The 26,221-nt window shown below is 42.0% G+C and overlaps 3 protein-coding genes across 4 annotated transcripts in view; 2 read left to right on the forward strand and 1 right to left on the reverse strand.

The window, feature by feature from the left end:
- The window catches only part of LOC140314580 (beta-galactosidase-1-like protein 2), a 363,608-nt gene that overhangs the window by 243,467 nt on the left and 93,920 nt on the right, over positions 1-26,221 (forward strand). The window lies entirely within an intron of this gene.
- tsku (tsukushi small leucine rich proteoglycan homolog (Xenopus laevis)) lies at positions 1,063-9,970 on the reverse strand. 2 transcript variants are annotated; one of them, XM_072392865.1, is made up of 3 exons: positions 9,717-9,970; positions 4,588-4,899; positions 1,063-3,889 (listed from the first exon to the last, which is right to left on the reverse strand). In XM_072392865.1, the coding sequence occupies exons 1-3, from the start codon at positions 9,729-9,731 to the stop codon at positions 3,149-3,151; spliced, it is 1,068 nt and encodes a 355-aa protein (XP_072248966.1). In that variant the 5' UTR covers positions 9,732-9,970; the 3' UTR covers positions 1,063-3,148. The 2 variants fall into 2 exon arrangements, with proteins under 2 accessions (XP_072248966.1, XP_072248967.1); XM_072392866.1 differs by lacking the exon at positions 9,717-9,970 and adding an exon at positions 5,569-5,816.
- Positions 14,951-26,028, forward strand: gucy2f (guanylate cyclase 2F, retinal). The gene is made up of 18 exons (XM_072391766.1): positions 14,951-15,680; positions 16,466-16,767; positions 17,775-18,129; positions 18,261-18,345; positions 18,440-18,536; positions 18,704-18,829; positions 19,595-19,675; positions 19,867-20,043; positions 20,151-20,307; positions 20,537-20,686; positions 22,680-22,828; positions 22,960-23,123; positions 23,213-23,405; positions 23,536-23,710; positions 24,727-24,825; positions 24,914-25,008; positions 25,103-25,188; positions 25,947-26,028. The coding sequence occupies exons 1-18, from the start codon at positions 14,951-14,953 to the stop codon at positions 26,026-26,028; spliced, it is 3,303 nt and encodes a 1,100-aa protein (XP_072247867.1).

The following is a 26,221-nucleotide window of genomic DNA, read 5'->3' on the forward strand; positions in this document are numbered from 1 at the left end:
AAATACCTGATGTGTATTTTGAATGTTTTCTTTCCAATAGTCTCAAAGGCCAAAAAGCCCTGAATCTTAAAATAGTTTTCCCTGCAGCGTCTCACTCTTTCAGCGTTATAGAGTGCATCTACTCTGCTGAATGCAGCTGGGGACAGTTTATGATGGATGGTTGGTTCCATGGAATACAACATGCGAGTACTTCACAAGACAAACAAAAAAAAAAGAAAAAAGGTTGTACAAACATCTGGAAGTGTTTTCTGCAATGGGTTCAATCTACTGAAGTTTTTTTCTTCTTCTTCTTTATCAGCCTTTTGCTCACTTGAGGAGAATAGCAGTCACACTCAGACATACACTCAAGACGACTGTAAGAGTTTTGGCTTGGTTCATGATTTGCCAAGCTCCATTTGCAGGATGTGACACACTCTATCCAGCTCTGACGCAACAGCTGAAAGCTCCTAGCTTCATTTTTGCATTCAGGCAAACTCTGGGGAGTTTAAAAGATGTGCCAAAGAAAACAAAGCATATTGTGAAGGCTTCCTCTATCTCACAAAGCAGACACTTGTTGCCCGACACACGAGAGATATCAGTTAGCTGATACCCACTTCTCTTCCCCCCACTTTCTCCACTTGTCTTCCTCTAAGCCTCCTCCCTGGCTGGCTACCAGCCTTAAACACCATTCAACGCCACATAAACGTATGTTTGTGCTTTTGTTGTATCCAGGCACTTGTATGTTAGTTAAAAATATGTTAAAAAAGCTATAAAAAAGCCATTTTCTACAGACTAGCACAGAAAGAAACTACTGTTAGGATAAAACGCTGAGATCTAAGCTTTTCCTCGTGTCCTGCAGAGCCACACCCTGCTATGATTCAGTCTTGTGCAAAGGCACAAATCACACAGTGCTTTGAAAAACTGGATTTTATAGCAAAACTGCTGTGTGCAGCGCAGACACTTACACAGTGTTTTCCTGTAAGTGGGTTTGTTTTGAATACATTTTTTTTCCTTCACTGAATCACAAGCCACCGTTGCCAGTTTTACATCACGCAGAATATGAATAACAACAGACATCCCCCATTCACAATGTGAGAATCGTCAATTTATTACACATAAAATTTACATACATACATACATATATAAAGTTATGTACAGTATAGGTACATACGTACAAATATAGACCTCTAAACCAAAAGTGGGCTGATCGGATTTTCGAATTAAAGGAAATTACAACATGGATTGCCTTAAAAAGCTCAAAGCCAAAGCAGTTTACAGACTGCTCATGGTCACAAACCCTAACGTGCAGTCTTGAGGCTGATCGTACTCCAAACACCACAGGAATGCCAAGGTAAGTTTATACATGTACGGCTAGGACTTGAAATGTCAACACATACAAACGTCACTTCGGTATAAATATGTGAGAAGCTGTCATACTTCATTGGTCCTGCTCCTCCTTGAAAAAAATCAAATAAATCATGTCTTGTTCAACTTGAGAGTCGGTAAACAAGGTCAGGGCTTGTATATTCATGCAGCGTGGTGTCACTGATACACAGCACAGGTCAATGAGCGCAAAGGCTTTGCATGAAACATTTCCCTAAACAGCGTTGTGATGAGCAGACATCGTCCCATCCCAGAGCATTTTGTTAGGATTGAGTTCCTTTTAAAAAAAAGCAAAAAGAGATGAAATGATCATTTTGTGGAGATCAAATTTATCCACTCCATGTGTGACAAGACTTCACTGTAAAGGGAAAAAAATCTGGTCCTTGGATCTTAAACCTCAGCATTTTGGGGAAATACTTTTCTTTGCCAGCAGTGTTGCTTAAGTTTCTCACTGAAGGAGCAGCGCGTCACATCTAGTGACATCTAGTGGTGAAGCTGCAGATTGCAGCAAACTGAAAATCACGTTGATGTGAAAACATGGTGGTGCAACATGGTGAACCGTGTGGTTAGAAAATCCATTCAATCAGAACGTATACTGCTCATTCAAAAGTAAAACACATGAGTTCGCATTTTCATGAATCATTTTTAAATTATACCTATGAAAATAATACTGAATTTCAACCAATAGAGCTCCCAAAACCTACAAAATGGCACTTTATGGCTGGGAACGAGGAATACAGATAGCGTTAGCTCTTTCCGCACGTCTGTCAAGCCTTCATTGTGTATCGCTGTCATGTCAAAGTACAAAAGTGTAATGGGGGTTAGAAGTTGACCTGTCGCTGATACAGCTGTGAGCCAGCGAGGGAGGTAGTAACAGGTCATGTGTATAGGGCAAGTCTACCCAGCAATGCTGCCATGACTCAGCTGATTTTTCGACACAAGCTTGATGTTTGTATGCACACACATTGATGCAACGCTGATCCACCTCTGTAAGCTAACCGATGTGTGAAAAGCACTACTGTTAGAATTGTTACCAAAATCCACCCAAACACAATAAAATCCATTTTTTTCCTCCACGTGACCAAGAGGTGCACAGCCTCAATTCCGACAGAGATTTGCATAGATTAAACAAACCACATACAAAGCATTAGTCATTGATTAATGGTTTCATCCGAGTCTATTTTTTGTGCTAAGCTAATCAGTTTCTGGCTGTAGCTTCAACAGTGAACTATTAGAAATGAGAGTAGCATCAGACTTCAGAGGAAACTCCTCTAAATCGAGCCTTTTCCATCACATTCAAAGTCAAATGACTCTTAGTGGTCAGATGTCGTACGATATCTGTGAGTGCAGCTAAAGCATAGAGGGGGTTTGGCCTGCTCAGCTGTAGGTGCATCATCAAAGAAAATACCTGTGCAAGTATAAGTGCAAGTAGATTTTAAAGTTGTCCTATGAAGGGAAGTACATGAATCCAACGCTTAATGTAGTGTTTGTACAAGATAGATTCATGCAAAGTTTTTAGATTAGTAAATATGCTGAGACATAAAGGGAAAAGCTCTGTGCTTTTTGAAATGCTGGGAAATGTTCACTGTGTTCTGAAAAGCTACAGTATGTACGACATTGTGTTAAGAGTTCTTAAAGACTATATTAAACCTTTAAGACATAATCCATAGCATTCCCATGGAACAGATTTAGCTGAGTGAGTGCAACTCAAACACCTGCTTTGCATATCAAGGCACAGCTCTGGAATCAGGACTGCAGAGAGTGGTCCATTTCCACAGGTACAGTCTTACAACACAATGCCCTCCACGTTACAGTTCAGCACTTCGTTATGTTGGACCTGGCCAATCTGCCGGTGGAACTGTCCTTGCTTCTTGGTTCTCCAGCAGTGAATGTTTTGTCCCAGCGTGATACTCTTAATGCTGGGCAGGTAGCTCAGCATGTTGGTTGGCAAGGATGCCACACCAGAGCCAGACAAATTCAGCTCCTGCAGGGAGTCTAGTCCACTGAACACTGCAGGGTTCAGGCTCTTAAGATTAGGGTTGTTTGAGAGATCCAGAACTTGGAGGCTCTGAAGGCCCTTGAAGCTGTACGGCTCAATTTCCTGAAGCTCATGGAGGCCACTGATGGATAAATAAGCCAGATCTTTCAGCTGAGAAAAAGCTCCCTCCTTGATTTGCGTGATGGAGTTACCATCCAGATTGAGGTACCTCAGTGAAAGTCCTGCCAGGCTTGGCACACTCACCAGCTGATTTGCTGACAGATTTACGCTCTGAATGTGCAAAGCTTTTCCGTGCAAAGTGGTGGAGACTGACACAAGCTTGTTATGAGACAGATCCACGCTGACAGGTTCACCGTTCACTTTGGTAGCAAACACGTCCATGCCAAACTCTTGGAAGCTGTTGTGACTGAGGTCAACTTCAGCCAGGGGGAGCCCAGAGAAACAGCTCGGTGAGAGGCTCTCCAGGTTGTTGTGGCTCAGATCCAAACTCTCCAGGTAACGCAGCTTGGACAGGGCATTGGGGCTGAGCTGAAAATGGGACAGCAGAGAAGAGATGAATAATGAGACATTCTACAGGTGTTGTGCTGTATGTTAACATTTCATTTTGAAAATTCAGTCACTGTTATTAAGCTAGCCTCGGCCCATTTCATAATGAGTTTCCAAATCTGTAGGCTGGACAGGTTGGTGCCGTGGCAATCAGTAGCAGTCTCTGTAATTTAGAGTCTTGTCATGTGGAAAGTCTAAGTCCACAATCATGGACTGCAGCTGAGGGCAGCAGACTTTGTTCTGCCTCGAGAAGCGATGAGCTTGCTGAAGCAGTTCAATTAACCGATTTAGTTCTCCTCCTTCTGACAGTTCTGGGTGGAGTAGCCATCCAACTCACAGCAGACCTTCCCAGTTCATCCGAGGAAAGAGAGATCTATTTTGAGAGGTAACTAAAGGACACTGAGGGCCAGCTCGTTGATTTTTATCATCAATGGAATCACAAAAATCTTACTTTTCCAGTGGTATGTTGCATATGCATAAGTGCACTGCACTTTTGTACATAGTGAAGTTGTGTAAAAACCACTGACATTCTGGTTTAAGCACCCTCTGTAACACTCTGTCAATTTTGTATTACAGTATTTAACATTAGCTGAGATAAGCTAGCATTAGCCACAAGTTGTTTTTAAGTTACAAGCTGGCTGACCTTGTTTAAGGATATTTTTGTTCCCAGGACCACTGACCTTGGTAATATGATTGCTGCTGAGGTCCAAGCTAACAAGGGTGGTGTAGCCTGGGCCAGTTAACATGGCGTCACTGAGCGGGCCCATGGCGTTGGAGGACAGGTCCAGGTGGGTTGTGTCCAGTGGGATAGGAATGGGCATGGAGGTCGTGGGACCCAGGCCTCGGCAGTCCACCCTGGTCAGGCTGAAGCTGTCGAACAGTCCAAAACTTTCCACCTCACAGTGACAGCCGGGATGGCAGTTCTTGACAGCGTTCGACTGGGCAGCCACCAGCAGCAACAGGTTAAGCCATAGAAGGAGTGCCATCATTCTCTGGGGGGGAGAGCAGATTACATTTAAAACGTTTTTAACAATGCCACTGTTGTTAAGATTAGAAACTTAATCACCCTTGATTAGATCAGAACACCTTGTTCATGCCAAACTCACAGTACATCTGTTTTGTGATTCCAGAAATTCAAGGAGCTGCTCACTCTCAAATGCCATCCTAAAGGCTTTCTTTTAAGCTCTCCAAAAAAACTTTAAGCCTTTATTTGTGCAACTCGAGTAGCCACAATTTCCCTCCCTCTTGGCTTTCCAGTGGGTTTGGCCTAATTCCTTTGATCAATGAGTTAATTTGCAGTTTCTTGGTCCACTCACCATGATGACTACGAGTGGCTGTAAAAGGGAAAATATGAGTGCATCGTAAATCTGAGCTCAATCTTAAATTTAGGGGGGGGGCATTGTTCTCACACTGTGCACATTGTGTGAGCCTCAGTGTATCAAGACAACTAATTCAGAAATAATGCATAATGCATCTGAAATGGCACCACAACGAAGAAATGTCTCCATGAAAGAAAAGGAAACAAAGTCAGCAAAGTAAAAAAGGATTTGGATCAACAAAAAATAAAACCACAGTGAGCAAAATACAGTAAAATACTAAGTAAAAATATAAAAGAACAAAATGATACAGTAAAGTCCATACCAAAGACAAACCTATCGTACCTTTTTCAGCTCTTGCTTAGTCCCTCTTTGTGTACCTGCCTAACTGAAAACTGAACAGAGCTCGCCCATGCAGTTCATGTGAGTCAATGTGTACCCACAGACACACACACACACTCAAACGAGTATGAAAATTGGACAGAGGTTACAAGTTGTGTAACGAGCACAAATGTACAGTCATGGTCAAGTCGACCTGGAATGACACAACAGAGCGATCCACAGTTGCACAGCATTACAGCTGCATGAGAAATTCAGTTGCAGCTTCAGCTTAAGCCAGACACGTTGGGCGAGATACCAGACTGCAATTTTGGCTCTGGCTGTCGCTTGGCACAAACTTGAAAAGGAGTTTAGTCGAAAGCGTTTCTTCCTAAATGACAGTGCAATACACAGGAATTCACCTTGAGCACCTAAGTTCAAGACTCCAGATTTAAAAGGTGGGAAGTGTTAATGCAAGTCAAATAACTGCCTTCCCAAGAGGTGGGTTTTTTTTGTTTGTTTGGGGGGGAGGGGGGAGGGTGTTCTTTAAAAAACAACAAGATAAATGAATAACAAAGAATTTCTAAATATATGCAGGCACAGCATGTGGCTCAGGTTACAGCTCTTATCAGGAGCATGTAACAGGGGTTTGATTTGTTTATCTTAGCTTATGTAAGAGGGTGAGGTCACATTGCTGCATTGTGCTTCAGGCTGGACATGCAGCCTAATGACTGTGGCTCAAAGTCTACTAAATCCAAGCTGTTCACCTCTGGGCAGCACTGTGTTCTATGTCTTGACCTCTGAACGTCTTACCACGGGCTGGCCTGTAAAACTGACAATGTAAAGGTTTCTAAAACTGAAGGACTTGTTATCTGAAAAATGGCCAGTCAGTATATGTGTCCTGTAGTCCAAGCAGCTGCAAGTTTTGACCGGACAGGATTGGAGAGTGTTAATTAGGCTGAGTAAACAAATCTTTCACTGGCTGAACAGAATTTCTAACAGGATTTTTGCCGGCCGAGTTCTTCAAAAGTTACAAAGTGCACCGCTGGAATGAGCCACATCCAGGGGAGCAGAGTTAATGTCCAAACTAATAAATCAAGTTTCCAATCCGCGTTGCATGAACAGCAGCCCCTCAACTCTCATTTCTAAGCCTATATCAATCATTAGAGGTCTCATTCCAGACCCAAACTGCATAGAGTATGCAGACTATGGGAAAACGTGCCAGTAAAACCCGTAAAAAAAACTTCTGACTTTTATCACGCCCGTCCTCAGCCGTTTGTCGCCTTTGTGCGGTGTTGCAGCCACGCTCATGACTTTCCTCGCAACATTTGCTTTCTGCACCAGCTGTCCCTCTCGAATTCTCACCAATAAACCTGAGATAACAGCAAACTCCTGCCAGCGGTGCCTTCAATTCACACGCATTCTAACAACTGCAATTAACCTACCATGCGCGAACCCCCTGGGTGGGCAATTGGCAAAGGTGTGTGAAGTCACGGCGCGACACTTTCTCACTTTCAAGGGGTCCCTTTGCACCTTTCTGAGCCTGGAACAGCAGCACAGCAACTGCACGCACAGTTGCAGAGCTTTATCTGAACCTTAACTCATCACCCTGCGACTATATAAAGGCTTGAGCAGTTATCGCTGTAATGATCCAATTATTAAAGCGTGTTATCAGTTTTATTGTGTCAAGTCACGACAACATCCCCTTCTGTGTCCAACAGTGGAAATTCTTATCTGTGGTCAAATAAAATATTCCCTGCAAGCTGACACTTTGCTGATGGTGAACGATAAGAAGGAGTGTGCACATCCAGAGCAGAGAACAAAGTGAAGAATCATTACCTGACATCTAACTCGCTCTCCAGTTTATCGCTTTCCTTTGCGTCCACGTCAGTCTACGTCAGACCCCCGTCCTGCGCTCTCGCGCGCTCTTCGTGTCCGCGGGACCACTCTGCCCCAATTTAATCTTCAAGTCGAAGGCTGAAAACTGTGTAATTAGAGGATGGATGCCACTCTAATCCTTTTAAGTCAAATGAATGCGTGACAGTGAGGAGAAGCCAGGGACTTTAAATCAAGTTGATGGTACTTAAGTGTTTTAAAACAATTAGGTGGCAATGGAACGCATTGGGCTGGATAGTGATATTAATGACCAACATTTCTTTTTTTGTTTTTGCAAAAGCCGGTATGGGATGACTGTGTGTGTAGCATCGGCTGAATTTTAACACTTTTCTAAGTAAAGACGGTTAAGTAGAGCAGTAGGTGAACTTATTTGCCCGTCTTTTAGCACCGAGAAGCATTTTCAAAGTTTGCATGAGGGTGTTGCCAATAACTGTGATATGAGAAGTAAGTAACGATGAAAAAGTAAGATTGATCACGATCAGAGACGTCAGGCCTGCAGGATCTTTTGTTTATCCGTCCATCCGGTTGCTCTTTCACTACCAATTAGTGAAATCGATCTTTTGTTAAAAAAAACTCCTCCTGCTCTCACTTTATTTTGAAGGAGAAAAAAAAAGAAATACGATATCGACGCTTTGTTTCTTTTGTGTGAGAACGTTAGACTGTGTTGCAAAACTGGCATCTGAGGAGGTGAACCAAACGACGAGTACATTTACGGTATCTAAAGATCTTTTTTTGATGTACTTCAGGATTCTCATGTTGTGCAGTTTGTCTGTTCCACAACAGCATTGATCCACCTCTCATTTCATTATAAATTAGATGTAAAACAGGGGTTACGACTTGCTGAATGGAAATACAGCATATAAGACCAAAACAGAGTTTGTACGATTCTAAAGCGCTTGAAAGACAATATTTGGTATGAGCACCATGATTCGACACAGACAAGCTCTCTTGTCATTTCTTTAAGATGTCTTCAGGAATAGTTCTCCAGGCTTCTGTTCTCTGTCGAGATGATCCCACACCACTTCAATAACGCTGAGGTCTCGGGCTCTGGGGGAGGATTCATCCCTCCATAAGACCTGTTGCCACTGATTTTCAGTCCACCTCTTGTACTATTTGGCACACCTCAGCCATTGCACACCCACGTCTGTGCCAAGTTTTCAACCATCGACTCTTTGAAAATCATGTTACTGGTGCGAAAAATGCTATTTTCTTTCTGTCAAACAGTGTTAGCTTTGGCATTTTTCATAAAGGCAACTGAAGAAATGGGGGAATAAAAAAAAAAAAGAAAAAGATTTTTCATTGCGACGGCTGATGTAACAAAATGGACTGGACTGAAAAAGAGGGAACATTCAGCCAATGTCGGAAGAAAACTTTGAAAGACACTTCAGGAAGAACTATTGCTCAAGTCCACTTGAGAAGATTAGAAGAAGGTTTTGCCACTTGGACAGGAATATATATATATATATATATATATACGAGGGCTGGCTCATCACTTTTGCATGGCACTGTACATCTAATTTACAGCTAATTTGCAGAGGTTGCTTTTAAACTGTCATCAAGTTCGTGCAATACATTTGCTCCCTGATATACACCCAGCTGTCCTTACCACAACCTGACGTTTTGCTGCGGATTTATATAACTTCTCTGGGGTCTCTTTTACGAAGCCTAATCAGCTGGGACTAATGTGCCCCAACTCTCGTCCTCCCACAAAGCGAACCACCATGGCTCTGCCCTGGGAAGTTAACAGGAGAGGCGGGCTTGCGCACACTGCACGGGCACCTCTGCAGATCAAATTTCTTGCAGCCGTACGTGGCAAACCGCTGGTAGCTGAGGACTGAGCTGCTGAAATATCTCCCAACATTCACATCACATGCTTGACTCTGTGTACAGTTAATATATCTTTATTGTCAACCACGCCCCTCTTTAGCTGTCAGTTAGCTCCACATGTCTCCTGTGCGGGGATGGCCCATAATGTTTCACACGCACCAGGAAGGCTTTTCTGTGTGCGCGTGTCCATGTATAAGTGTGTGTTTCTAAGTAATTTGCGGTAACGACACTCAGGAGTCTGGTCAGTTCAGCCGGGACAAATACGGGCGGTCTCCTCAACACAGGAGCAAACGTGAAATCTGATCTTACCGGAGGTCCCGCTGCGTTTCTTGCCCCCGAAACCACACCACTGATACAAACTTAACGCAGTTGAAAAGAAAACTGTTAGTTGACGGAAAACGGTCATACTTGTTAATCACTTTCTGTCTCGGACTGCGGTGCGAATAACTTACTTTGATGACTTTCATCCAGACGATCCGCTCTTCGGCTGAAGTCACTTTACCGCTCCCATTTTCTACACCCCCGCAGCGCCCCTGTGTCCCTTCGTTTGGTCCGTCGGCTGGTCCTCATGTGCTCTGCGGATCCTTCTCTCCGTGTCCTCTCCGCAACAATAAACTGTCAGGGGCTGGCAACGATGGGACACACTGGTTTGTTCCCATCCCGTGAAGTCCTGCCTGCCTTCGGCTCGTTTTTTTTGTTTTTTTTTTTCACCATAAAGTCAGCCAGCATATAAAATCAGAGGTCTTCCGGTCGGTGATTTTCAAAACAAATGCGAACAAGTCTGTCTTCTACACCGTTTCACCTTTACAAAAAACATATGACATCCTGGATGCTGTTGAGTCATTGTTCAGTGGCTATTGTTTTATTATGCTGCCTTGGCAACTGTTGCCATGGTGTTTCTGTTAGTAAAACTGATAAGATAATCATTTTAACTAGCTTAGTGTTTCATTTTGAGGGCACTATTGGTATATAAAACTCTCACTACACATTCAACATAGATACAAAATGGCAAGCTCACCGTAGTTCAGTGAATAGCGAGTGTTGAGTTATTTCAGACAGTGTTCCCATTAAAGTTGAGGACTAAAAGTGACCCATCGGTCTTTGCATCTCCCATGAATTCCAGGGAGGGGGAGGGGGAGGGCAAGAGAAAGCTAGCTAAACAGCCTAGATGTGTTTTTTCATTGTAATTAAAGTTGTCATTACTGATTATTGAAGTTATTTCAAAACAACCATATTTAAAACAGAAAAAAATTATAATTGAGAAAGAAGGCTATTGCTCACGGAAAACTGGCCAGTATTTAAAAGTTAGGCCAAGGTTGGTTCAGTGCGAGCTTAGCAGCGGAACTGATGTTAACACTTTTAAATGTTAAGTTGCTACAATAGCTGAAATAAATGTTTCTGCTGTGGCAAATCCAGGCATGGGGAAAGTTTATTCATGTTGGTAATACTGTAGCATGTTACCAACAGAGCAGTGTTTTCCAACCCTGGTCTTCAGGACTCACTGTCCTGCTTGTTTGAGATGTTTCTCTGCTCCAAGACACCTGCTTCAAATTAATCAACCACCTTATCAGCTTGTCATCATGGTATACAAAAGCCTGTTTTAGACCTATTTATTTGAGCCACGTGTGTTGAAACACCTTAAATATGTGAAGCACTGGGTCCAAAGGACCACATAGGAAGTAATAGAGGTCTTTTGATTAAGTTTCCCTCACTGAATGGGCTGAGCAGAGAGCAGGAGTTGGGTGGAGTGCAGCTTTTGCTATAAAAGTATTTCACAAATATAACGCTTTTATTTCTAAAGTACCAAAAAGTGAAGCTTCCGGGTTGCGTCTAGATTCGAACGTGGTCTTGATGCTGCTTGTCGTGGCTCAGTCTTGTTGCAGCGTCGTGAATGCGAAGAGAAACTGGGGAGGAGAGTGTTGCGCAACGAGGCGGTGCTGTGTTTAATTTGGCTTCTCGTTCAGTTTTTGATTAAACTGATAAGAAATAATGTGAACGGAAACCCAGAATGTTCCTGTTACAGCTTACAAAGCATGTCTGGTAAAATCCTTCAGCCCACAGAAAAAAAAGCCTCTTCCTCTTACGATTCATCCTCTGCAGTGGAAGGTTGTGCAAGTTTAAACTGGCCAAATTAGTAGAATGTTTTATATATGTGCTTGTAATATGTAATGAATAGCAAGCCAAGTCCATGTTCAAGTCAATACAAAACAAATATGTAACATCTGCGAGAAACACAGGATCTGTTGAAACTTTGGCGTGGTGGTGTTAGACATGATATTGTAAAACCTGATCAAACTGGAGGAGCTGAAACACACAGGTCAAGTGTGACCATTTATGCATTCATGACAAGCATATGGTGCTGCTTACACAAATCTGAGAGGGGAGGGAGATCAATTCTTCATCTGCACACGCAGCCATTGTTTTCCACAGAGGTGCGTGACAGCATCGCAGCACACACACGTACGGAGTTCCACGCGCACATACACGCACTCTCAAGGGAACACCGTGGACAGGATAAGGGGTACACAGACACCGGGGCCTACTTTTTGAAAATGCAAAAATAGAGTGAAAGTTCATGTGATGCTGTAAGTTGTGAGGGGGCCTGCCTCGACATGTCAGTTTGTGTTCCACACTTAACCGCCTGCACACCCACGCACGCACACTGACACAAATCTCTTGGAGATCTGGCGGTTTAAGAACAACAGTTTGCAGAGGGTTACGAAAGAAAAAAAAAGAACAAAAACTGTACTTCCTTTTTCTAACACAGACACAACTGCAGTAAACACGTTTTATCAGACATTCGACTGTTAACATTCGAGCTCAGTACAGAGTGCAGCATAACTTACAGCAATTTCTCTCTCTCTCTTAGATGATTTATGAACAAAATATAGAAATGAGCCTTTTGTTAAGTGTTCGCTTTCTGGTTTAGGAAGGGCTGTGTCATGATAGATGACAAACAAGTTTAGTTTGAAAACAGGAGTCTGTATCCAGAAAAGTATACCTTGAGGCAAAAGAAGGAAGACGCGCGCGTCCACTAGATGGCAACAGAGCTAAAGACATTCTCACTGAGGCGTCACTTTGTGAACAAGGCCGTAACCATCTAAAAGCTCCATTTGGAAGAAGAAGGGATGGAGGGAATCCACCGGTGTCCCCTTATTGTTGTGACTACGTCGTTTTTTTCAAAACCTTGACTTAGATAAAAAAATAAAAAAATACATGAAGTTATTATTCGGAATGCGCGGCGCATGCACTTCTGTAACAGGCTAAAATAAACAAAAGTTTTAAAAACAACAACAAAAGAATGATATCCTTAATTGAAAATGATCAAACTATAACTAACTGACGCCACTTTTTTCTCTCGTTTGAGCTAAAGGACAAATGCCTTGTAGCCCGTAATAGCTGTTCTAACCTTCATTGTTGTAGTGTGAGCAACATTCAAGGTCTGTTGGGTGGACCGTGCATGCATCAATATGAAATGTGCGCTTCACAAAAAAAAAACGGAATTCCCTGAAGTCTCCATTTACTTTTGATTCATGCATTCCTTTCCATCCCCTCATTATCCTCTTTTACCTGACACGTTTAATAATTCATGTTCTTCTTGCCCACACCGCATTTCACATTTCCCCTTCTTGATACATATTTGCTGACGAGACAAAGATTCCTGATTTATTTTGAGCGTCTTTTGTCGTTTTTTTTTTTAAGTATCTCCCTTCTGCTCCTACAATCACCTTCATGTTTATTAATTGATTTTGGTTGTAGACATGTTACTGTGACCAGTGCAGCGCAGGGCTTGTCTCGGGAGCAGCACCGTGTTGTGTGGTGTTCTCTGCTCACTGTGCGGACGTTACGCTGTGTCATCGTTTCTGTCCTCTATTCCGGGATGCAGGACAGCGCTGTCAAGGTGTTACGTTTAAGAGGCTCTTCAGCTTATGAGGGAGGGGGAGAGGGCTTATAGGTCAACAAAGGTGGAATCACTTTCCAGCTCCACGCTCACCCAAATAATATATATTATATATATTTCTGTAACATTTTCTATATGTACCTTTTTTTTCATTTACTGCTTTGTCTTTAGAAGACTAAGGACAACACTATTGTGTTGGAGGAGAATGCTTTTGTTGTGAATGTTTCACAAGCAAAGACAGGTAAAGAAAGAGATTGAAAGGGTGGGTCTCACTCTGTCTCTCTCTCACACAGCTGTGACCTGATGTTTTCTGAACTATTCCAACAAGCTGCCAAAACCCACGCATCCTTGATTTGTTTTCCCTTTGTGATCTTTACTTTATAGATGCAGTTCTCACTTTATGATCCATCTGTGTTCTTTCTTTATCCCTTTTTTAAAGTAGCCGATCCACAATTTTGTTCCCAACACCCATGTGTTGATGTTGTGGCAACCAGCTCTCCTTGTCTCCGTGCAAAGCAGGCTGCTTTTTCAAGAAGACCTGATAAGACTGACGCACACAAAACGCAGCAGAGCTCATGAGACCCACAGGGAAAGCCCTTTGTTATCTCTAATTACTCCCACCTTAACAAGACTGAGATTCGTTTAATCTACGGGACCTGCTGTACTGTGGGCATATTAGGCCAATTAAAGCGTGGTACAGGTGTCTTGGTGCAGAGTGGCTGAGGTGTGTCTCCATGGCAAGAAAAATGACCCCACTCTGCACATCAGAAATGTTTATGAACTGAACACTCACCTCTGTATTGGCTTCGCTCAGAGATCCAGACCAATTGAATAAGTTTAATTTGATCTAATTTATTTTTTGTGTGTGTTCATTTCTCACTAAACCCTGCATCATGAGCACACCTCAAAATAAGAAAAAAATATCAAAAATATTTTGAGACTATAGTTGCAAGGCAAAAGGTCTGTAGCCTGAAAGAGAACAAGGCTTTTAGAGTAGACTAAGGCCTGCGGTCAATCCTCTTATATTGTGCCTCACTGAAAATGGATTAGTGAGTAACACTTACGTTTGGGTCCCGGGTCACTTTGGAGGGATTTGATTGAATGGGCCTGTAGCTGACACTGGCCTCCTATACCGATGATACACCAAATCTTTTTCTATTTTTTACGCATCTGTGGTTAATGATCATTTTAGACAGCTTTAAATCGATCTGGAACATGTGTCAAAATCTAAACTCCAAGCAAAGAAGAAGAAGGGGAGGGAAAATCGGACCAGAAGTTTTTATTCGCCATTTTTTTTAGACATGTTGCCTGTGGACACACCCGTTCGTGGAGACGCACAGGAGCCTTCAGAGACACTGACTGGGGAACGTAAGTAGCTCTCCAGGGTGCTGAAGTTGTCTCCAAACGCTACAGACGCAGTGCCTGAGCTCTACCTGTCACTTCCAGCCCATGATCCAAACACAATGACCGGGCTGTGTCTTCACCGGAGCGACACTGGGGTAAATAGGTAAGGCCCGGGCATGGTTAGTTGACGACTTTTGTGAAGACAGACGAACAGATCCAAGACGGCCCCTGTAAGATTGTCTCATCGGATCCTGGAGCTGTCCTGATGGCATTGAATAAATGGTAAGTGGTTAATTTTTCTAAAGACAGACAGTGACAAACATTTATTTCTAAATAATCGCTCAAAATGATTTAGACTTGTATCTGTCTCCCTTTTGCAGGTATCAGTGTAACTGAAAGGTGAATACAAATATTCACTATCTTGGACACCCTGGACGGACAATGCAACATATTCCTCCAAATGGTTGGGAGTCCAACCATCCATGTGTGCCCATAATAAAAAGCAGACAAACTTTACCGACACTGCCCTTTTATAACTTTATGCTATGGGTTCTCTTGGGAGTGCTTACGTTCCCTTGTTGTGTCCATTGTTTAATATTCAAAGTGGGGGTCTTAGGGCCTTGGAACTGCGACCCTGTCTACTACAAGGCCCTCCCAGCAGCGGCTGCCAAGCTTGCTGTAAGCAGGATAAACGGAGACCTCGACCTGGACCTGGGTCTGAAAATGGACTACATCCTCCTCCAAGAACCTTGCGAAACATCCAAAGCACTCACCGCTTACATTTACTATGATAAATCAGCAGACGCGTTTGTTGGCCCGACCAACCCGGGATACTGCATCGCAGCGTCTCTGCTGGCAAAGAACTGGGATAAGGCGCTCTTCACCTTCAGCTGTGTCACCTACGATCTGGACCGAGCCACGGGATACCCAACGTTTGCAAGGACAGTGCCGTTACCCGTTGACGTGCTGTTCACTGTGTTTAAGCACTACAGGTGGGCCAGTGTTGTGGTGGTCTCATCCAATGAAGACCTTTGGATAGACACCGCGGGGAGAGTGGCTGCTGCTCTGAGGAGTAAAGGGCTTCCCGTCGGTCTCGTAACAGCTATTGGTATAAATGAGACAGAGGTGGAGAGCACGCTGTGGAAGATTCAAAATGCAGGCGAAATAAAGGGTGAGTCGATGAGATAAACTGTAGACCAACTGCATCAAATCCCCTCAAGTTTATTATGTGTGTAAATAACAGAAAGGAGAGCTTATCCAACTCTCAGAACAGCAAAATATCAAACCATCAAACGCCCATATCTGCTCCTCCACAATACTCCCACATCCTAGCTGTCCTCTTAAGAAGGCTTATCTCAGCATCATCTGACCAGGAAGCCATTTTGAGATTCAAATTTCACTCTGTGGCTGAAGGTGACCAGGGACATCAGATTAATTAATTATTATCTATTTATTATTATTTAATTAAGGGACTGGGTAGTGTAGTGGTATGATTGCCACCTTTCATGTGGGAGACATGGGTACAAATCCCCTGCATTAAAGGTACTACCTCCAGTAGGGGTCCTTAGGCAAGACCCCCTTACCCTATCTGCCTACCTGTAAGACGCTTTGGATAAAATCGTCTGCCAAATGCATAAACATAAACATAATTTGATTGCTATCACCAATGCTGATTTCTTTCAAAGAGTTTATTTAAGGTTTATAGCTGATTGGAAAGAGGGGAGAAGAAGCTTGGAGAATAACATGCAACAAATGTGGTTGAAAAAATAAATCAAAGGTGTGTCGTGACCCATCATGTGGTCAGCACCCTAAAGTCCCGGGCCACCAAAGTACTTCCACTTCATTAAATGATATTTAGCGACTGGCTTACTTTCAGAGAATGTGCATCCTCTTGAATTTGTCCAAATATCAGCCTATTTGTAGTAGCATTGTGTTTTTTGCTACTCTCTCTTTCAGTCATCATCATGTGTATGCACTCCATCCTGGTTGGAGGTGAGCAGCAGGGCACTTTTCTTATGAAGGCACACAAGCTGGGTATGACTTCTGGGAAGTATGTGTTCGTGCCCTACGACACGCTTCACTACAGTCTTCCCTACACCAACGTCTCCCACTTACCTCTGCAAAACAACAGCATTCTGAGGGAGGCCTATGATGCCGTGCTCACCATCACTGTGGCCTCAGAGTCTCTGTCCTTCAACGAGGCTCTCACTGCAGCCAAGAGGAACCAGGAAGTCGTGCTGCCAGTGGAAGCAGAGCAGGTAGGAAGTGTTTGGATGTCGCATCTGAAAATTCATAGCTAGGTTGGCCATTTTGTTGAAGTCTTACTTGTTCGTCAGATGGAGCGTAACTGAATCCACTGAGCCTTTGTATATTCATTAGTGCATTTTAGATTGGCCCTTTTAGATGATAATATCATTACTTCTATCATGAAAAAATAAGGGAAAGCTAGTTTTTCTCTCCTCTTTGCAAATTTCTCATTGTTGAAATTTCCACCTCCTTTGGTAATCTTAAAACCCCCTTGCTATGCTCATTTACAAGTTTATCAGTTTATCTCTGCAGGGCTTCTTGCTTTATTTTAGTCCCTGTCTCTTTCAGTTCTCCCAAATGATTGAGACTGCTCTGTTTTCTCTGCTCCTGTTGTTGGTGTAAATTAAGGAAGCACATCAAACATTCACATTGAACTGCTTAGAAATACTGGTAGATATTCATTTTTTTACCCTGATTCTTTACTTTGTCTTACTTCAGAAGTGATAGAAGGGGATCTGAATTCTATAAACCACTAACTAAACTGGCCTCTGCCATAACTAGATTTTTTTGAGGATGTGCCAAACCAGTCTTATGCAAATGCTATGTGGGGATGTAGATGGAGAAAAGGCTGAACCACAAATGGGAGATATCCAGACATTCCTTCAGTGTTTTTAGTAATTTTCCATTTTGGGTTTGATAAAGTTTTATTCGATACATTTGAATTAAAATACAGCGCCTTTGACAAATATCTGTTCAAGTGGCCAGTGACAGTTAAAAGATCAAATTGTTTTCACCTGCCCATCGACATCATCACACTTTTCCCACACCGATACGTCTAATTTAATCTTGTATGATACAAAACAACCCAATTTGCTTAACATATCACATATGTTATATTTTTCCCATTTTAATTGCAATGGTGTATTTTTGTCATAATGTTTTTTTTGAATGGTTGAGATAAGACATTTCTCACGTTTTCTTTTGCACCCCCAGTAAAACTTTACTCTGTAACCTGCAGGTGAACCCAGTGTTTGGTACCATCTACAACAGCATATACCTGTTGGCCAAATCCATCCACAATGCTAGGAGAGCTGGTGTGCAGCTGTCAGGCTCAAACTTGGCCTACTTCACAAAGAACACAACCTTCAACGGCTTCAACCAGAAGGTTGAGGTGGACAGCAGCGGGGAAGTTCAGACCAACTATATCATCCTGGACTCTGAGGGAAAGGGGAGTCAGCTGTACCAGGCCTACATGGTGGACCTGAAATCAGGGGTGCTTCGTTTTGCAGGGAGGTCCATCAATTTTCCAGGAGGATCCCCTCCGCCAGCTGATTCCCGCTGCTGGTTTGATGAGAATGCTATCTGCACAGGAGGTAGGACGCTGTAGAGATCTTGTGTTTCTATGAATGTGGTATTCACAGTTCTATGGCATGTTCTTTGTACATTATCATTCACTCATCACCTTCACTTCCCACACTTTAAAGTAATGTGTTCTCATCCACAGGTGTGGAGGTGACCTACATTATAATTGTGTTGGCTGTCGTCCTCAGTCTTGCTGTAGGAGGGCTCATCATAAGTCTTTACGTCCGGTACGGCCTGTGAAGATAGTTGATGGCAGCAACCTATTTCTACGAAATTTGCTGTTGAACTGATTTCCTTATTTTTTCTATATCCCTTTGGCAGGAGGAGACTTCAACAAATCCAACTGGTCAAAGGTCCCAATCGTATCCTCCTGAATTTAGACGATCTTACTTTTATTAATCCTCAGCTTAGCAAAAAGGCAAGCAGCACCCAGTCATCACCATAAACTTAGATTTAAGCTGATTAAACTATGCTTTTCATTTTTGTATTGACACTTTGAATGTGGGCAAAAAAAAAGATATATAGAAAGTTTTAGTGAACAACCAATTTCTACAAAATCTTTGATGGATGTTTGATGTTTCGCAGAAAATCACTTTAGAGGATCTGAGTGAATCCATGAGCGCTCTGGATGAGAAATCTGCAGATCCCTCGCACTCTGTTAATAGCATGCAGACGGCAACTCAAGATAATTCCAGTGTTGCTGTGTACGAGGTAAGCAACGCTGAGAGACTCGTTACATTACTGTTGCTTTTGGCACTATGTAATGGACAACTAATTAACTAATAACTAATTCAAAATCAACTTGGATTGAATTAGCAGGTAAAGCTAATCAGATGGAGTGAGTTACAAGTGAACATCATGAGATTGTTTGTTGAAGGCAGCCTTGTGTGAAGCTTTTCTTTGACCTGTTTCCATTCTTATACATTGTTTCAAAAAGTGGTTAGATTGCATGATATTACACAGGAAATCATTTTGGACAATTTAAGGCAGTATATTCTCGTTTATATTTTTTTAAGGACATGAATCAGTGGGTACAATTCCCCTTCCCACCAAAGGGAGATGGCTAGAAGCACTCTCTGTATCACACCTTAAAACTCAAGAATTCACACATTTCTCAGATTTGATAGGAAAAAAATCACGAGGTCCTCATATTTTGTATCAAAAAAGTTTAAGGTCATAATAATCAATGATAGACCTTTTTACCCTCTTTCAACATTGAAACATGGGGACAGATGGAGAGATTTAGATCATGTGTCACATTTGGTCAGATATAGACTCTCTTCTTCATCCAATTGGGGGTGTCCTCCTATCAAATACTATCACAGGTTTCTCTTCTTCTGTTACCTGAGACTAGACAGACATGCACATGAACTTTAATTTGAAAGGTTCTTGGAGGCACAATTCCATTTTTTTTTCTTTTTCTTTACTCCCAACAAAAGCTTGATTTTACAATAACAACATCCCTTCTGGCCCTAGGGTGACTGGGTTTGGCTGAAAAAATTTGAGGAAGGCCATTTCAAGGAAATAAAACAAAGCTCCACCAAGATTTTCACAAAGGTAGGTTGTAATTTGATAATTTAACTTGTAAAATTATGTTTGAGTTTTACAATCTGTGTGGACAAGAAAATAGACATTGAAGTTAAAACTCTAATAAAAAGTTGACCACTATATATGCAGTTCTGGTAATAACATACTGGAAATTGATAGCCATCATCATCTTTTTATACTTCCTCTCTCTCCGTTTTTAGATGAAAGACCTGAGGAATGAGAACGTTAATCCCTTCCTGGGCTTCTTTTCGGACAACTCCATGTTTGCAGTGGTGACGGAGCACTGCTCACGGGGCAGTCTGCAGGACCTGCTGAGGAATGAGGATGTTAAACTAGACTGGATGTTCAAGTCCTCACTTTTGCTCGATCTCATCAAGGTAAACACCAATGCTGTTAATGACTCAGAACTTTCATGGGCACATGTACCCCATGTCATCAGAATAGTTGTAGGAAACCTAAACTGCTAACTGTATTCTTCTTTCAGGGTATAAAATATCTCCACCACAGGGATTTCCCCCACGGCAGACTAAAATCTCGAAACTGTGTGGTGGACGGGCGATTTGTCCTCAAGATTACTGATTATGGCTTCAATGAGCTGCTGGAGTCTCAGAAAGCTCCGTTAGAGGAGCCCCCACCAGAAGGTACCTCCTTTTCTGGGAAAATAAATAAATAAATCTTTAATAAATCTTTATCATTTGTCATAACCTACTAGTTATTAATAGAAATTTTATTAGAAAGACATTTCCAAAATATTGTTGATTGTTGAGGGCTTTTCCCTATGTTCAGGGATGATACACAAAAAGTTTTATTGTTACTCTGGCAGGTATGATATTCCAGCCTCCCTTCAAATGTTTCCTTTGTTTTTCTCAGATCTATTCTGGACACCTCCGGAATTCCTGCGGGATCTTGCAAATTCTCGTAAAGGGACATACAAGGGGGACGTATATAGTTTTTCTATTATTCTTCAGGAGGTGGTGGTGAGAGGGCCGCCGTACTGCATGCTGGATTTACCTCCTGAAGGTGAGTTTTCACCACAGAGGGAGGGAAGATGAAGACATAGGACCATCAGTGAAATGTAGATGTCAGTGCCGTGTGACAAATACCTCAGTTTGACTGTGATGAAATAATGTTTTTGCAACTGAGCTGAACAGTGCACTCACCTGTTTGCAATCGCAATGTAAAATGAAAATAGAAAGAGAATGCTGTTAAATGCATTTAATTGCACTGTGTCCATGACATCAAAAAGATGTACAAAACTGATTGAGACCAGATCTTGTCAACAGGTTTTCTTTTTGATTCATCAAATATCTAAGACTCAGACATCAAATTTACGAAATGTAATCTTTGTTATGACCCTTCAACTGAGCTCTGATGCATCCTACTCCAAACGGTGGTCCTTGAGATGATTCTTCTTAACTGAAGTCCAAAATGCGTAGAATGAGATTCATTGTTTAATTGAGAAAACAGACACTAATGTGTACGGAGTCTCACGATTGATGGTGTATGTCGGAGTTGTCTGCACACCTGTGAGACAGAATTGTGTCAATGTACAAAGCTGGGAAAGGGGACAAGAACATATCTACTGCAAGTTTAGAGCCACCAACAGACTGCCTCAATCTGGCTGCCAAGCCAAACTAAGTAATGGGCACAGACAAAAAACAAAGTATTGAACTACATTTCCCTGTACTTAGTCAGAGGAGAATGCAGGCTCTGAACATCACCTCAGTCAAACATGATAATGAAGTATCACTCTTTGGTTGATATTTTTCTGCAACAAGGCACAGGGAGACACGAATGCAGAAGAATATTGAGAATCCTGAGTGGATCTCAGAATCGGATGAACATTTACATTTCAACGAGACAATTCAACAATTTGAAGCCTACAACTAAACAAAGCGCAGGAGTGGCTTCAGGTTAAAGTCTCTGTGTGACTCAGTCAGAATTTGGACCTGAACCCAGCAAAGCTTCTCTGGGAAAACCTGCGCACCGATCCTCCCCTTCCACCATGTCGGAGCTTTAAAGTGTCTGGCAAGATAAATGGGAGAAACTTCCAAAGGAATATCACATTTAATCCTTTTCATCCATTGCATTGTGGAAAATTGTGTTTTAGATTTACTAGGATAAATGTTCTTTAACCATTATAAGATGTCTCTCAAAGATACAGTAAGTAAAAGTTGTAAAAGGCCTGAAAACATTCAGTATGTTCTGTTTTTCATTGCACGGTAAGGTTTTAACTTGCACTTATGGATGCAGTGATGGACTCCAACAACAGAGCTATGTCTGTTTTTAATGCCCAAAGACCCGAATACCACAGTCATGCAATATTGCTTTTCAGCCTTGCCCCTTGAGACTTTTCTCTTATATCATTGATTACTTTATCAATGAATAAATGGGAAATTATATTGTTTCAGTATAAATAATAGAATAAAAGACAATGAAAGAAATAGTAGTTACCGTGTGTAGAATCATTTTGTAAGGTTCTTCATTGTAGGAGGAATGACCTGCCATACCAGTCTTTCCTGCAGAAGACCTGAAGAAGCCTCTGTCTGAAGACACTGATGTTTATTGTATAGATGACGAGGATCCCAATTTCTTTTGCAATTTTATATTAATAGATTATATGTTAAAGTTGTTAGTCATTTATTTGTGCAGAACCCATCCCCATCTTTACATCTTAAAGGGATCAGCCTCTCTGATATGTTCTTTTCACTTCAACCATGTTACTCAATTTTTGCCAGCTATCCGAATTAGTTGGGAAATCTTCCACCAGGATTTTTTTTTCTTGCCCAATTTTTCCAATCCCCCCCCCATCCCAACTTGTTCAAAACACAATGGTCCTTCAGTTTCAATATGAACCGACTTTAAAAGAAATGCTGCCTCTGTATCATTTTCAAATAGAGTTGAAAGGATTTTCCAGTTTATTGCGTTCTTTTTTGGAAGTGAGTTTGTGACAAAATATTGGTACACATCTTTGTTTGCAAGTGGATGAATGTGTCCTCCATTATGTCCTCAGAGATCATCCGTAAGGTGAAGAAGCCTCCCCCAATGTGCCGTCCTACAGTGTCCCCGGATCAGGCTCCTCTTGAATGTATCCAGCTAATGAAGCAGTGCTGGAGCGAACTGCCTGACCGCAGACCAAACTTTGATGAGATTTTTGACAGGGTATATGTTTGAGAACATGCCTCCTATCTGTTCACTGTTTTTCCATCATCTCAATCAGATAAACCAATTCAGTCTTTCTATGCTTATATGAGTTACATTTACATTTTTTTTTTTTGGAATATTTCTAACAGTTCAAGACAATCAACAAGGGCAAGAAGACCAATATAATTGACTCCATGCTGAGGATGCTGGAGCAGTACAGTTCCAACCTGGAGGATCTCATCAGGGAGAGAACAGAGGAGCTGGAGGTGGAAAAACAGAGAACAGAGAAACTGCTGTCTGAGATGCTCCCACCGTGAGTTCACACAGAAACAAACACACACACACCGTGTGACAGCTTGTTCCCTGATTGTCATAACTTTTCTTCCACGTTTTCTTTTCCAGTTCTGTCGCTGAGGCCCTGAAGACTGGTGGCACAGTAGAACCGGAGTACTTCGATCAGGTGACGATCTACTTCAGTGACATTGTGGGTTTCACCACCATCTCCTCACTCAGTGACCCCATCGAGGTGGTTGATCTTCTCAATGACCTCTACTCGCTGTTTGACGCCGTGCTCAGTAACCACGATGTCTACAAGGTCAGAGAATATGCTGGATTCTGTTCACAAACTCTCATAGTAAAATCTCCTAAAGCACAAATGTATCATGAGACCAAAGGTTTTGTGTGCAAAAATGTTTTTCTGCAAAAATAATGTTGTCTTTATTCAGGTGGAGACTATTGGTGATGCTTACATGGTAGCATCAGGCCTGCCTAAGAGAAATGGCAACAAGCACGCTGCTGAGATTGCCAACATGTCACTCAACATCCTCAGCTCAGTGGGTTCCTTCCATATGCGACACATGCCAGACGTGCCCGTCAGGATACGAATAGGAATTCACTCAGGTGGGCTGGTAGAAAGCAGGGTGATGTACTAGGAAGCAGGGTCAGTATTTCCAGGGTATCTCAAGGTGATCTGGCTTTGCTAACCCTAACAATGGAGCTCTCGCTTAGCAGTTTTATGATGGTGGTTACCATCTCGATAAGTTTTCCGACTCTAGACGTGGATGCGTTCATGTAAAACAGGTGGAGTTGGCATCAGTTGACCAATCACAATTTATAATTCAATCAGACTGAAAAGTAGTCTGCAGTTGCCAAAGTAGGAAGGTAAGCCATAAAAAAGGGAAAAAAATGAATGAATACGTATTTAATAAGCTGATCGATATTTGACACGTCATTAAAGCACAAATAAATCTGTACGATTGTGTATTTTATTGAATGGAATGTGATACAGATGTATTTTGCACATTTCATACTCTGCTTATATTTCAGCGATGATTTAAAAAAACAAAGTCATAAATGTTTTTTCCAAATCTTTAAATGGCAGCAGGAATAAGATTTGGCGTAACCAATCCCCATTTTAGGCGACATAAACATTTCCTTTGACTGATATATATCTAAAATAGATGCTTCTGAGTAAAAGTCAAACAGTGTAATCGGACTCCAGGAGGTATTGGACAGTCTCCTTCTCTCACTGTTAACGCATCATTATACATCTATTTTATTTATTTGGGAGTTTGGGGCTTTAAACTTCATATTTAGAGAAGATGAAAGAACAGGAGTGCTAACAAGCCTCATATTGACAAAGGAGAACAATCATGACAGTGATGACACTGACACTGAATGTTGTGTCCGTAATGTTGGACTCTTTAAGCTGAATCCATCCTCAAACTAGAAAAAAAAACTTGCTTTTGTTGACTTGTTCATATTGTTCTACCCGTTACACTTGTGCTCTTCTTCTGCACAGGCAGTGGAACCTATTTAAGGCAGACGGTGCATTTCTCATCAGCACTCAGTACCACTGCTTTCTAAATGCTATTTCATACAGGAAGATTTACTCGCTTACTGGTTTGTATCTGCAGGGCCCTGTGTTGCTGGGGTTGTAGGTCTGACCATGCCTCGGTACTGCCTTTTTGGAGACACTGTCAACACTGCCTCTCGTATGGAATCCACTGGGCTGCGTAAGTATCCTTTACCCATTACGACAGCATTTTTTTGTGTCATCATTTGTTTTGCTTAACTGGTTTTTATTGGCTTTTCTCATCTCAGCTTATAGAATCCACGTAAATATGAACACTGTAAAGATCCTCCGTTCTCTTAATGATGGGTATAAGATAGAAGTCCGAGGCAAGACAGAGCTGAAGGTAACAGTCTCGGAAGATCCTATTGATCCACAAAATGACTGACTTGCATTGGCTCTAAACTGGGTTGTATGAGCTCTTTGCTCTTTTCTCGCAGGGTAAAGGTGTTGAGGAGACTTACTGGCTCGTGGGGAAAACCAACTTTACAAAACCTTTGCCAAAACCACCAGAGATTAAACCAGGGTAAGAGTTTTTATCCTTTATTGCACCTTGATATTGATTAATCAGAAAGTGAATAACAAAATGGGATCAATACTTCATAAAAGCCAATTTCATCCTGTTTTGAAGCAATCTACATTGGAGCTGAACTGAAATGTTTAACACATTTGTAACTGACTCTGAAGAAATGTTTTCAGAAATATTCTGTTTTATCAGTTTAATCAACATGTAGATACTGTCTGACACTGCAAAACTGTGGACTTAACACAAATTGCAACTGTCCACATGTTGCTTCAGGGAAGACAATCACGGGCTCAAACCTGAGGATATAGCAGCGTACAGGAGAAAGAAAGCTGAGAAAAAGGCTTGACCTTTTAAGCCCAAATACAGGAGGTATAGATCTGCATGTCAGCTGGTGTTGTGCTGTGGAAGTGTTTCTGTGGCTGTCAGCTTTATGTAACCCAAATGCATCCTCTGAGCCTTCACACCCACACTTTCCTCTCATTGATTTCTGAATCCTACCAATCGCTCGGGTTCCACTAGTCTCGTTAATCTCTTGATCTTATCACCTTCTTCTTAAGCAGATCGGGGAAAGCCCTCTTTGCTTATTGCATTAATTTTTTATCGTGGCTTTCAGGCACATTCTCTTAATTAAAACACCTATTTTTCTGTGTTTGTGGCAGCGTTAGTTGTGGGGTTTTTTTCGTCGCACAGCTTTGCTGAAATGGAAATGCTCTATGTTATACATACATGATTTTAACTCCATTTTCTCTCTTAACCAGGGACAACTGGCAAGAGATGGTGACTGAGGAGATCAAAACTCTTTTCCGAAAGGCCAACAGACAGGTGGACAAAAAGCTGTGAATGAGAGGAAGAGAAGGAGATATATCAAAAGAGGGGAAAAATATCGGAGAGGAAGTAGCATCACAAGGATCCAGGGAAAGGAAGAGACAAAGAGCTGGGAGGGGCAGGCAGAGGACGGAGAGCACCACCCAGCCTCTCAGTGTGGCTTAATGCAGACTTATTTAAGAGGATTGTTCATCGGCTGGCTAATCTG

Source organism: Leuresthes tenuis, unplaced genomic scaffold, assembly GCF_036924035.1.
Source record: "Leuresthes tenuis unplaced genomic scaffold, fLeuTen1.0.hap1 SCAF_9, whole genome shotgun sequence".
Lineage (NCBI taxonomy): Eukaryota > Metazoa > Chordata > Actinopteri > Atheriniformes > Atherinopsidae > Leuresthes > Leuresthes tenuis.

What these genes read in the sequence shown, in the direction of transcription:
- tsku (XM_072392865.1), bottom strand. An exon ending in GCAGCAATCATATTACCAAG is followed by an intron (nt 3,890 to 4,587) that starts GTCAGTGGTCCT and finishes TCCCATTTTCAG; the next exon opens with CTCAGCCCCAATGCCCTGTC.
- gucy2f (XM_072391766.1), top strand. Translation starts at nt 14,951, where the DNA reads ATGCAACATATTCCTCCAAATGGTTGGGAGTCCAACCATCCATGTGTG. An exon ending in TTTTGCTCGATCTCATCAAG is followed by an intron (nt 20,044 to 20,150) that starts GTAAACACCAAT and finishes TTCTTCTTTCAG; the next exon opens with GGTATAAAATATCTCCACCA. An exon ending in GAGGCAAGACAGAGCTGAAG is followed by an intron (nt 25,009 to 25,102) that starts GTAACAGTCTCG and finishes CTTTTCTCGCAG; the next exon opens with GGTAAAGGTGTTGAGGAGAC.